The sequence below is a fragment of the Aethalodelphis obliquidens genome, unplaced genomic scaffold, assembly GCF_003676395.1.
Source record: "Aethalodelphis obliquidens isolate GAN/ISIS:26980383/991018 unplaced genomic scaffold, ASM367639v1 scaffold1, whole genome shotgun sequence".
Taxonomy (NCBI): Eukaryota; Metazoa; Chordata; class Mammalia; order Artiodactyla; family Delphinidae; genus Aethalodelphis; species Aethalodelphis obliquidens.
Window position 1 is genome coordinate 29082389 of NW_020837945.1, and position 14093 is coordinate 29096481.

Below are 14093 nucleotides of genomic sequence, written 5' to 3' on the forward strand. Positions count from 1 at the left end.
TTATTAATAACATTTACATTTGAGTGGTTAGTAACAAATAACACTAGTTATTCTGGTGCTTACCCCACCAACAGGGACCTTTTCTTTTCTCACTGAGAACTGTTTTCCTTGATCCAATAAGGGCCTGATAAAGCAAGACGATGTACATTTTTTTTAGGTTTTTAGATCAACTAAACATTTTTTAAAAAGTTAAACATTCTCAACCACTTTGTTGCACACTCTTCTGCTTCATTAACAGAGACCTGACTTGCCGTGATAATAACAATGTTCCTTTAATCTTCTGGAAGGGAGATCGTTTATTCTTTTTTACCCCATATATTTAGGGCCAGGGCATATTGTATGATTTTTTTCACTGCTTCTTCTAGATAATTATCCTTCAAACTTGAGCCAAATCCCTAGATTGTGTAAGACAATGCCATCTGGCTGTACCATAATCTGTGCCTCCGCATCTACTCGCCTCCTGTCCTATCAGAAGACTAGCATCGGGCTAATTCGTCCCACTTCGTTCTGCCACTATTCTGGGTGACGTCACAGCTGACAAGGACAAATGTATTAAACTCAATCTCTTTTCACCTTCATGACCTTCATACTTCCAGAGTCCTGCATCTGCATTCTACATTGGCCATCAACTTTCATGACCGCAAACCATGAATCTTATTACCTGGAACTAATCCACCTTTGAAAACTTGACTCCAATTGTTTCAGTCCCTGGCCATAACATAACCTTTTCTATTTCTAGATTGTACATTCAGTTACTCTCACTATATTTGGTTTTTATTCTACCTAGACCCCCAGTTCCCAAATGTAACTTTCTATCATCCTTGCCCCCTAAAATGTTTAATGATCCTGGTTTACCTGGAATATTCCTGGTTTTAGCACTGACTGTCCCACATCCGGGAAACTCTCAGCCCCAGGCAAACCTAGGCCCTGTCTCGATTCCTTTCATTATCCAACCTGTACTCCATGATTACCATGTCATCCAAACTGTGGTGACATTCTGAACTTTAATAGCTTTCTTTCAATTAAATTTCAACGTTAAAACTGACAAGTTAGCCTTTGTCACACTTGCTGCCCATCTGCGGAGTGCTGCTTCAAAAGATCATAGAGCCCAGCAAACTGGCTCCACCCTAAATTAATATCTTCCTTCCACCCGGGTTTTTATAGTGCCTAGAAATTCTTGCATCTCTCTCAGAAGGGGCCCCCGTGTCCTACTTGATGGAGAAAGTCAAAGCAGATAGGGAAGTCAGTCACCACACTTCTACTTTTATCTGCATCTCCACCCAGCCTTTTCTAATTCTCTCCTGTAAAAAACAAAGGTAGTTTTCTCCTCAGATCTAAGGATAACCTTATGAGCTGAATCCCATTCTGCCCCATTTTCTCAAAATACATTTATTAAATATAGCGTTTCCACACTTTCCTGTCAATGACACACTTGACAGTGTTTTTTTAAAATGCAGATTATAAGATTTCCCCTCTAGAAATCTGTCTTTTAAACAAATGATGCAAGGGATTCTTAGCTTAAGGCAAATCTAGGAGACCCCGAATTGTGTCCTCTCTTTTCTAATCTTCATATTCTTCCTTTCTAGCGACTCCTTCCCTTCAGCCCACAGAGAACTCCACATTTTTCTCATCTATAATTAATACCATCACCACAGAAATGATTCCACCCTCAACTCTATGTTCAGTTACTATCCTACTTCTTGCCTTCTTTCTGTAGCCAAACATTTTTCTGCCAAACCACCTTTTTCTCCTCGAACTTTCTGGCACCTGGTTGAAACGGTTTCCATCAACGGGGCCTTGATAAAGTAGGTACAATACTTATTGCTGTATTCATGGGATACTTTAAAAATTATTTCACTTAAACTCTCCATGGCATTTAACATCATTGACCGTTCCCTTGTTGAAGAGACATTTCCTCTTACTTCCCTACCATCACACATTTGTGTTTTCTCCCACCTCTCTGGGCCTCCATTAGTTTCTGTCTTCCTTTAACGTTTGTATTTCCTGAGGCTCAGTTCTAGTCATTATTTCCTTTCTATGCTCCACACTCTTTCCTGAGCACTCTCATCCATTCCCAGTTTCAACAACCTTCGTCTTTGTGGGTGACTCTCACATGGATTTCTCAAGTCCATACCTCTTCCTTGAGCTCCAGATCCATACGGTAAAGAACCTACTTGCCACCTACTTCGTCTCTGCTTGATTATCTCAAACACGCCCTACACGAAACCAGTTACTTCCTACCTCCTCAAAAGCTTTCTCTGGCCACGACGCTTCCTCGGTCTCAACATTGACACATTTCCAACCAATCACCAAGTAGCTGTCAATTCCTCTGGAATTGTGTTACTAAAGAAATGTTTGGAAAATACAGAATGGCACGAAGAGGAGCAAAGACAACAGAGGAGAGAGAAGAGAGAAAACAGACCAAGACAAGCAGAAGCAAAATACTCATAATGCTATATTCCAGAGATATTTGGTGCTAACATGCTGGTGAGGATTGCTATAGTCTTTTCTCTATATGTGTGGTATCATAATTCAAATGTTGCTCTATAACAAGTCTTAATTTTTAAAAAATTTTACCCGTGGTCTTTGTAACTCAGTATATAATGCACCTCAAATATTATTCTATTACAGCATTATATTTTGTCAAATGGCAACATAATATTTTATCATTTTACTACATTAAGATTTATTTAACAAAATCGAAATGTATACTGGTTGCAGATTTTTCCTGCTTTAATTATTGCTGTAATGATAATTCTCTTTACACATCTCTCATGGTCCCTTGTAGGGACATAGGAGCATGAGATATGCTACATTCTAAGTCATTTGATATATCTAATATCAAACTGACCTCTAGAAATTCTAAACTGAGGTACATGCCCCCATTTCTCCACATTTCCCATTTTGTTTATCAGAATAAGAAATGGCTATTTGATCAGCCCAGTAGTTCTTCCCTTTCCGTCTCTGGCATTAGTGTCAAGAAACATTCTGTGGGAGGTTGCAGTACATTCATGCCCTTTGTAGGATCAGCTTTACCTCAGGAAAAGATACACTATTTAACAGACACTTTCATTGGAATAACTCCTGGTATATGATTTGGGTTAATTACTGTCATCATCCTTCAAGCCCTTGGCATGGCTTCTGTTTGGATAAGCAAATTTAGCATTGGTGTCAAGCCAAAAAATTAATTCTTAATGTAGCTGGATATAAAATGCTATGAACCCAACTGTTAAAAGGGAATTAAAGCATCCTGATTAGACATAACTAAGAAAGACCAATAATGTACTGGCCACTACACAGGAGGGTACCGTTTTTCCAAACTACAAAGTTAATGATCCTTTTTCCACAAAAGTTCTGCGTTTGGTCCTGAGCACTTTGTTGTGAATAGCAGGTTTTATTTGAATTTTAAAAGTGCAAATTTTTTTATGCTGGTAGAGAAGTTTTAAAAATGAGTTTTGCTCTGTCCTTCAGAAACCCTTGGGAAAGTCGGCATAATACCGGTCTGCATATTTTTGTATAAAATATATAAAATTAACATACTGAAACCGTTATCCCTGAACTGAGCATACAGTTGCAAAGTATAGAGTATGTATGGGAGGATTAAAGTGATTAATAGAGTCTGACATGAAAGCCAAAAGGGGGCAGTCTAGATACTAAAATAGCATTTCCAGTTTATTTTGGTCAGGGAAGATAGTAATAAATATTTAAGGAAATAAAATAATATATACCATAAAAATTTAAACCAAAAAATGAAAAACAAAATATTGAAACAGTTCAACTTATTTTAGTCCCCATTTGAAAACAAAACTAACATCATAATGTAATTCTAACTCTTAAATTTCAAAGGGAGGGACTCTCAGTCATTATTCGGTCCAACTTCCTTTCCACCTCCCTCTTGATGGGTAGTTAGTTTCCCTGTGAACCCTTCCATGAGGAAGATTCATTGTTCTATCTCAGTACATCCCACTGTAGAGAGTCTCCATTGTGAAGTTCTTGTCTGTTTGTATCTTCCAATCTCTAGTCTATCTTAATTCTGCATAAATTGGAAATAATTGGGTATGGTTAAAAAAAATTAGGTTGAAAGTCAGGAAAATTTTCCCCATGTAATGTTACCTTACCAAATAGTAAAGCAGATAAAAAATGATGAAAGCTAGACTAGGAATAGTATAGAAAGTAATAAACTAGGAAATACATGGAAGTAGGCAAAGATGCACATGTTTTGGAGAAATGAAAATAGGTCTCTGACCCCTCAAACAAAAAATAAAAGTGATATAATTGCCATGCCTAAAAACAAGAAAAGATTGGTATGCGGGGATTCATGGACCTCCAATAACATTTTTATCACAGTCATTAAAAAGTAAGTTTGACGCTGGGTTCTGTTGACATGAATGTGCCATGGTAGGACTGAGGTGATCCTTTTGATGTACTCTACTGAAGAAGTAAGTTTCAGCATGCTGGCTTCTGTTTGAGCCGCCAGAACTTGAGAAATGTTTAGAAACCAGTTCTGTAAACAAACGTTTATAGGGATTGGGGTTCTTTTTTCAAGGAGAAATTTTGTAAAAGTGGTTCACAAAAACTTTAAGAGGTTCAATTTGGATATGACTAACCGTGACTTATAAATAGAAAAAATGATTTATTACAGAGGAAAGGGTATGATTATGTTTATAACAATACTTATTGATTTTTAAGATTTAAGCCTTAAAGCAAGCTACTTATTGAGTGTATGGTGAGACTATACACAAGTGAAAACTCTCTTTATAATTTAGAGATTTGAAGATCCCACAGCCCAGAAATTTCAAAGTCTGTTTCAGTGTTTTTTTGCTTTTCTTGGATATCCTTAAAAACTGACACTCATTTAAATGAAACTTATTGTTATAATGGTAAGAAAAATAAAATAAAATAAATGATGGATTAAAAGTTCCTTGAGTGTGCTTTCAGTCTCTAGTTATTTATTCATCCATTCAAAGTACTTACTGAACACATGCTATTCAGTGTTTAGTTGAAATGTGTTATGTAGATGGCAAGAGAAGAGTGAACAAAAAGACAAAAATTCCTGCTCTTATAAAGCTTATAACCTAGAGGTAAGAGAAAGACAAAATAAAAGTAAATAAGTATATTTTCCAGTACGCTGATAATTAGTAAAAATTATGCGGGGAAAAGCATGGAAGGGGTAAGAAGTATTGTGGTATAAAATAGGGTGGCTAACTAAGTCTTCATTGATGAGGTGACATTTGAGCAGAAGACCTGCAGAAGATGGGCGAGCAAGCCATATGGATATCTGGGAGAAATATGCCCTAAGCAGTGGGATCGGAAAGTGCAAAGGCACCAGGGGAGGCGCATGCCTAGTCTTCCAGGAATAGCAGAGTCAGTCTTGCTGCAGTAGGATAGTGAGATGAGCTTTAGGAGGTTCTGAGAGAGGTAAACAGGTACAGGTCCTCCAAGGCTTTATAGGTCATTGTGAGGACTCGGGATTTTACTCTGAGATGTGAATCCTTTGGAGATTTGGGGCAGAAGAATGACATGATCTGACTCATATTTGTAAAACAAACCACTCTGGATGTTACACTGCAAACAGACTGTACAGGGCAAGGCTGGTGGCAGGAAGACCTGTAAGAAGACAATTATAATAATTCAGGGGAGAAATGATAGTGATTTGGACAAAGGGAAGCTGTGAAAGTGATGAGTAGTGTTTGAATTTTGGATTCTTTGATATATTTTGAAGATAGAGCCAATGGGATCTGATGATGGATTGGATATGGAGTAAGAGAGAGGTCAAGGGTGATTGCAAGATATTTTATCTAAGCAACGGGAAGAACAGTGTTGCCATTAGCTAAGAAGATTAGACATCAAAGAGGAGGGTCCAACTCTGGGGTTCAGAGGACAGGTTGGGCTGGGGATATAAACTTGGAGTAAAGGTAATTAAAGTCATGAGACTGGATGACAACACCAAGACAATAAAGAAGAAAAGCAGTCCAAGGTCTTTATGATCCAGAGGAATAATTTAATTTACCTATTCAGTCAGCTAAACCTGGTATGTACACAGAGCTCCAAGCTGCAACATCCACATCATCACACAACCACAGGAATATCCAATCCTTTCAAAAAAAAAAATAAATTCAACGCCCATTCATTCACTCGAGGTCAAAACTACAAAATTCTGAGCTACTGGATCCTGAAGTATTTGCTTCTCTCTAATCCATTCCAATCCTGCATTTTAGCACCTCCCTATAATTCTAGCCACTTACTTTTTAAACCACTTTTTTCTATTATTCCTTTTTTTTTTTTTGTCTCCTCTTTGCAACTGTTGGAGTATTAGGGCAAATAACTGATTAGGTTAATTGGCTTCAATCACTGTTCATTTTAATTACTTACAAAAATGAAAAAGAAGTATAATATAACAATCTAATCAGGGTCAAAGTTTTATTATTTTTATTTCTCTCTTCCTTTCCCTTATCATTCTTTTCCTCCCTCCTTCCCTTCCTCTTATTTTTCTAAACAGATTCATTTGGGGTATATCTTTAGCTCACACAGAAATCCGAGTAGATTTCTTCTAGTAGAATTTGGCTAGAAATTACTGAGAGTTACTATGTGTCCCAAATTAAGTCACATACATCTCACTTAAAAACTTAGATACAACCTTGTAACTCATAGTATAAAATTTGGAAACCACTAAGTACATTTTGTATCCATCATAATGTACAGATCACTTTTATAGCATGCATTTTAAATGTTAAAAAATGTAATTAATTAGTCCATAATCCCTATGAGCCTGGTATTACCCTAATACTCACCTATCATTTTGCTCCAGGATTTGTTCTTTCAGTACAGTTCTGGAGTCGATTACACTGACTCGCTTTAAAGCATGAGCTGCAGAAGAAGACGGTGAGTGCTTTTATATCCATAAAAGCAAACAATGCACAAAATAGAGAGAAATATGATGAAAGATTATACAAGTTAGAGAATTTTTTTGTGTTCTGGATCCACAGGTATACTGGGAGCCTTTCATTTTCCCCATTATTTCTTATTCACCTAAAATGTTTTGTAATGTCTTGATAAAACTAAGATTCCATAATGAAAAAGCCTACGGAGAAGTTCTTTCTTAGACATTAGAGAGGAGTGCTAACTTGTTTTGGATCTTCCACAGAAGGTTTAAGTATTTGCCCAAGAGGAACATGACTCCAGTCTTTAAAAAAAAAAAAGCAATATCATCAAGTCTTATAGACAAATATTATTGTGAAAAGTATTAAGAGCATGCAATGGTAATCCCTGAATCTCTGTCATGTTCTTACTATTGTCACTAATAATAGCTTCCTACATGACAGGCAATGTTCTAGATACTTTAAATATTTTAACTCTTATGTTTCAAAACTACCCCTGTGGGGAAGATGCTATGATTATCCTTATTTTACAGATAAAAAGCACAGAGAAGTAAAGCAGGTAGCATTAATCAAAGTCACACATCTAGAACTACAAGACTGAGGTTCAAGTTACTGTTAGTGAATTCGATGGGAAACATTTCAGAGCTAGGCAGATTTTTGTCTTTTCCCACAGTGTAATACTTAACCTCCTTGAATTTCAGACTTTTTATCTTTAAAAAGAAGGAAGTGGACTTGGAGATTTCTAAGGTCTCTTATATGAACTCTATGTTTTCTTATTTCTAGAAGTAAACATCTGGTCCTTAAAGGAAGCCTCTGATTTACATCAACTATCTCTAAGAAACGTGGGATTCCATGTCTCACAGAATTAAAATTCAATTTGGGGATGTTTCATCCTCTCCTGCCTAAGGCACATTTTCATCTTTATAGCTGATAATAATAATGTTTGAATTTATATATTTATAATTTATAGAACATGTTCACATACATTATACAATTTGAGTGCCAAAATGAGCTGATAAGATAAAGAGAACAACAGGCAAATTTACCCCTATTTTGAAGGGAAAAATAAAACTCAGATAGGATAAGTGATTTGCCTGAAACCCAAATTTGTCAAAGAGACAGAGAGGGAGAGAGAGAGAAAAAGAGAAAGACAGAGAGATGGAGAGAGCAAGCGTGAGCTGAGCCCTACACTCCTTCCTGTCTTTCACACTAAGTCAATGTACTTGTTCCTACAGGTTTGATATAATGTTTAAGAGTTTGATTGGCCTCTGGCATGAAACAGAGGAAGTGATGGATTCAAATTCTGAAACTTACACTGTCTTAACTTGGGCAAGATGTATATCCTCTTTGTAAAATTAAGACCATGTAGCCTCAGGGGGTTTTGGGGAGAATTAAGTAAAACACTTGTGACCATATTGACAGAATTAATACCTAAGACATCTTAGCTACCATCAGTATTATTAGTATGGGTAAGAATTATCCTAGACTAAACCTATAAATATGTAAATTTATCTTTAGTCATATCTTTTTCCATAAACTCTTTTCTCTCCTCTGATTCTCACCTCTTATATAATATTCCCATAAGGTGAGACTTATAGATTTTTCAGAGCTAGATGGAGTTTTCGAGATCTGATGTATCCAAACCAAATTATACTGTAAACTCTACTTATCTGTCATCAACTCTGGTAGTGAGGGTGAGAATTATAGGAAAAGAAAAAGTGTCTGGGTCATAAGCAGTTTTGGGGGCAAGGGAGTGATAAAAATGTACACTGTTCATTTCCATATCAGACACCAGGACAAACAGATCTAGTTCAAGTCCCATTTTTCATAAATGGGAAGAATGAAAAGAGGTCATTTTTACAAAGATTCATATAATTATTCAGTGCTAGAACCAGAACCCAGGGCTCTGAAATTGGTCCCATGTTTTTTCCACTATGTTGTGCTGACTTTTACTCCCACTTTCATGTCACATTAAGTTAATAAAAAGTTTTAAATGGAAATATTGTGTGCTTTTTAAAGTAATTCCTGAACAGACTCAAGGCCAAAAGGATAAATTGTAAAAAATAAATGATAGATCACAGATTGAATTTAGAAGTGGGGATCACACTTCTCAAATCACACTCTGTCCATGTAGCCCTCTTTCTTCTAAATTCCAGTAAAAATGTTCTCAGATATAAGTTTATTTTTATTCACTACTTATGCAAAGAAGAGAAAGAAATTCCCCATAGGGACAGGCCTGTGCCTAACATTTGTGGTAACTGGGGCAAGAGTATAAATGAAGGCCCGCATACCATACTTCTAAGTATTTGATAGTTATAGATGGAACTAACAGACTGGTAAATAAGTTCTATCGCTTACCCTAACACATACACCTTCCCGACCTCCTGGAAGGCAAAATCCAGGTGAGAGTGTTTGGAGCCCTGCGAGTTCCTCTGGGGAATGCGGTAGTCCCGGGTGATGTGGTCAAGGTGCTTGCCGGGTTTTCTCCCACCCCAGCTCCACCCCTCACCATGTCTGTGGCTGCCTCAGCTACATGTCCAGACTCTGCCAACCCTCCTCCAAGAAAAAAAAACATCCTTCATCCAAGGAGTAGTGAATGCCAGTAGAGCAGTCGACCCTTAAGAGGGTAGAACTAAAGAATGAGAGCACAGATCCTTGGAGCAAATTTATGTCATATGGGCAGAGAACTCTGGGACTCCAAGTACCTGGAGTGGTCAAGGAGTGGCGGGATGGGAAGAGGACCCCTGATGGGCACAATCCCTAGGCCTTGGCCAGAGAGCCAGCCAGGGAAGCCAGAGCGGAGACGTAGTACAGGACTGGGTCAAATTGGCCCAGGTCTAAGGGCAATACTGTAGGAATGTCACTAAATGTAACCAGGTTTGAAGTTGTTGTCTGGGGGATGTTTTATATCAATTGTATATCAGTTGATCTATTTTTGTTCTGCTCTGTGTGGTCACTAATAAAATTACAATATATATGGCTGACCTTTTACAAATATCTATCTATCTAGTATTAACATGAGTAATTTTATGCCTGCTTTTTAAAAGACTTTATATATTTTTTACTCACCATCCAAATAAATCAAAATCCCAGAAATATTCATTGTAAAAAACATATTCTATTTCTAGTACAAAAATGATCTCTACTCACCACCTTTCTGAATTTTAACAGAAAAGACACAATACTGAAGTAACTAGAAGAAAGCTCAATTCACATTTTCCTAAATCTGTCATATTTCTGTTGCTGAGATAGTAACATCTATTAATGTCAGCTCAACTTCAAGAATGTTTTCCACTTGTCACCACAGAGGACTGGTATACATAAGATATATCAATGGAGGGAGGTATGATATTTGTTTCCAAAACTGGAGACTTAAACAAGAGCAAATTCCACAACTTTCAAAATTGTGTTCCATATTTTATGGTAGATTAAATATTGAACTTAAAACTTACACACTGCCTGCTTTCAGAGCTATATTTTCCAAAGTAATACAACTTATATTTCATGTTGCCTTTAAAATAAGTAGCAAAAAATATATCCTGGCTCGTAGCATTACAAATCATCCCATTCACTCTGAGGAGACATACTTTTGGTAGAAAAAATGGAGGCAGATTCATCTGTTTAACAAACAGCTATTGAGTACCTGTTATTTGCCTAACATGAGGCTACCTAAGTGCTGGGGATAGAGAAAATGACAGACCACATCCTCATTGCAGCCCTCAGAGACACTCATAGATATATCTTTCCTACACACTAAATATAAATTATTACTTAGCCTGACCAAATAGGCAAGGGCTCATTTCCAAAACTGCTAGCCATTAAGAAAAGACAAGGTCTTCTTTTATTAAGAATGATCACAGCCACCTGACAATGAATCAGGTTTTTCTGAATGTATCTACATATAGAATATTTAAATTTGAGAAAGGGGCATACACAAGGAATAAAGAAAATAGTAGTTCATACCTAATGTGTATTAGCTTAGAGAAACACATCAGCAAAATGGCTCTGCTTTTTGATTTCATGGCATTAAAATACTAAATTGCACTGATCTTGTTATAAACTGCTTTCATATCTTTCTGACTTTTATATCCAGGTATAGTGTAAAGTGAATGAATAGATACCAGTTCATGTAGGAAATACTAAGAATAACTCTATATGTCTTCTTTTAGCCTGCAATTATGAAATAGTTCACTGGTTTTACAGCCATTTCTCAGTGGTGTTCTGGAAACGTATAGAACAAGGATCATGATGGTGGTGCACATGAGAAAACGTCTACAGCTGGAAAAAGATAATGGTACATCCAACTTTCAGAGGTGGAAAATGACTGATCTCTGGAATATTAAACTAATACTAGATTTCAAACATCCTTATGTCCTAATTAGATAAAGACCAAACCACTTCATTTACACAAATATCTATGAATCTTAATTTAAAATACTAGGACTATAGTAACAAAAATTAGTAGTAAATAAACTCAGTTGCTATTTTGTAAAAAAGTTAGACAAATATCATTCTCCTTTGTCATTCTTCAGATTTTCTTTTCTTTTGTTTCTCTCCTACAACATGCAATAGTATGTTTCAAATATTTATTATTTATTTGACATGGATTTAATTTCAAAGAAAGTAGAATGTTTAGACCCATTATATTCTATATCTGCAACAGAGCTTATAAATCATCTAATCTCTTATTTCATAAATGAACAAACTGACCCTGGGGCATAACATTTTGCTTAAAAATCATAAACAAGGTTGATTTTTAGCTGATGTGTCCCAACGTATTTGTTTCTTTTCTAGAGAAAGGAAGACACCCAGTTCCTGACTTAAGTAGCATGAATGAAGAAAAATGCATAGTGAGAAATCAGGCAATTAATGGGCTTTCAAAATGGGTAAGCACACTGTATCTGAGGTTTATTTTTCACTGTGTCCTCACCTTTTTCTTGTTCACTGAAGGCCTGAAGCAAATTCGTGAGATTTTTGGTTTTAGACAGAAGCTCCTGGTATGTTCCCATTTGTGCTACTCTGCCACTTTCCATTACAACAATAAGATCCATCAGGGGTAGAAGTGTGAGGTTGTGTGTCACTAAAATTCGAGTCTACAAAAGAGTATTTTATTCCCTGGGTTACAAAAGATGGCAAAAATAAGCCATTTTAAAGAGAGCTGCAATCATTATTTTTTGTCTTTACTATTTTAGAGTATAATTCCTGGTAGGTGCCAGTTTAAGGCAGCATATATAAATATATTTCACAATGAATGATGATACACTGCTAGACAAAAAAGAAAAAAGAAAAAAGTCAGCAAATGTTTTTAACCCATTAGTTCAGGTATTCTTCATTCATTAAAAATGAATCAAATTTACAGCAAATTAAAAACAATCTTATAACTGTCACTCTTGCTTCCTTTTTCTAAGGTCCTGTAGCATTACAAAAACATGTTTGATTCAAGTCTTTATTTTTAAATCTTTCCATATTATTGTATACATATACATAACATTGAACGAGAAGATTTATCTTGGTTTCATTTCAATAAGTAAAGACATTTGTCTATTCTTTAAATATTTATACATTTATTTAAATTTTCCAGAATTCTCTATATTAATAAATCTGTAAACACATATTGTGAATCGATGAGTATGGTTTTGTGGTCAGACAGGCTTTTAAAAATCTCTGTGGCTCTTAAATTAAGCAAGCTACAACAAGTCATTATAAGTCCTGAGTTTCTTCATGTATAAAACAAGAACAACGATAATGCCTATCTCAGAGACTTGTTATAAGAACTAAATGAACTAATTTAGTGTCAAACATAGTATGCACTTGGTAAATATTAATTCCTTTCTTCTTGGTTCCTTCACAAGACAATTGAATTGTTATGAATGCTAGATTAATAATACCACATTTTAAGTAATAAATAATAAAGTAATACTATTTTTTATAAAAGTGCTATGCACCAAAATACCACTTTTCAAAAAAAGTCACCTAAGCTAAAAACAACTCATTCTGGCATGTAAACCACCTTCGAATATGGTATTAGTCAATGAGGTAATAATCACATAAGTTGTGGTCAGAGTAAACTTGTAAAAAATTTTAAAACATTCATTAAAGTGAGTCTGTAAAAGAGCAATACAACATCTCATTCTTTATGTGAAATTTAACTACTCTGCTTCAACAAATAAACAAAAGATTAGAATTTGGGGCACAATGCTACATAGATCATCCTCTCCTTCCCTCACTAAAGCATAAGTGATGCTATGGCTACCTTGTTTTTCAACATGCCGGAGGACCCAATCACTTTTTCAAAAAGTTGCTTTCCAACATGAACATCAACTGCAGACAAGGGATCATCCAGGAGGTAGATGTCGGCCCCACTATAGACAGCTCTGGCCAGACTGACTCGATGCCTCTGACCTCCACTTATATTCACACCCTGAAAATGAAGCAGGAGAAAAAACAAAACCAGAGGAAAAATGTGTAAATCTCAAAGCACATAGAGTTACGTCCAAATTCTCTTCTGTAGCAGGGATAGGTAATAATTCAGGGTTAACACTCCAACCTTTCTTTATCCTAAAATTCCAAAAGCCTCTATTTCCTAGTACCACTAATTTGTGCACATTAACAGATATATCTGCTTTCTCTTAATTGTGTGTTTTCAAAAGTAGATACTAACAGTTATGGAGAAAAGAATTTCTGGTTCCCTAACTCTGAAAAGTTGTGCCTGTGGAACATTAAAGAAAACTTTTGGCTGCCAGCCGTGTACTGACACTGGTGATCAATTTTAAATTGACACATAGGAGACTGAGAATAATAGCTAAATTACCAAAGCAGCAATCAACATGTCCTATTTTCTTCTGTAGAAAGATTAGTACAAGTCTTGTTGGCAAAAGTACAACTCTAAGAAGCAAGAATAAGGAATATACATCACTCTGTGAGAATTAAAGTCGAAGTGTACAGCCATGTATGGAGATTTATGGGGCCAAGCCCAATTTACTTGATTTATTTTATGTTTAGTGTTTACAGATCTGGTTTAAAAGCTCTCCATGCAGCACAGAAATCAGCCAGTGCCCTATAATTGTAAAATGTCATTGCTTCTTTGCCTTTCTCGTCCTCCTACTATTTAACAAATATCTCCTATACTCTGGGTGCTGTGCTAGCACTTGGGATTTAAAGATAAATGAAACCAAGCCTCTGTCATGAGGAGGTCACATTTTAGCAGGGGAGCCA

At 36.1% G+C, this 14093-nt stretch overlaps 1 protein-coding gene across 1 annotated transcript in view; it reads right to left on the bottom strand.

Moving 5' to 3' along the window:
• The window catches only part of LOC113618386 (multidrug resistance-associated protein 1-like), a 77147-nt gene that overhangs the window by 22253 nt on the left and 40801 nt on the right, over positions 1-14093 (bottom strand). The window contains exons 14-17 of the mRNA XM_027102488.1: positions 13132-13299; positions 11809-11971; positions 6792-6867; positions 64-124 (exon numbers count right to left, since the gene is read on the bottom strand). Of these exons, the coding sequence (XP_026958289.1) occupies positions 64-124; positions 6792-6867; positions 11809-11971; positions 13132-13299 (468 nt within the window). The remainder of the gene's footprint in view (positions 1-63; positions 125-6791; positions 6868-11808; positions 11972-13131; positions 13300-14093) is intronic.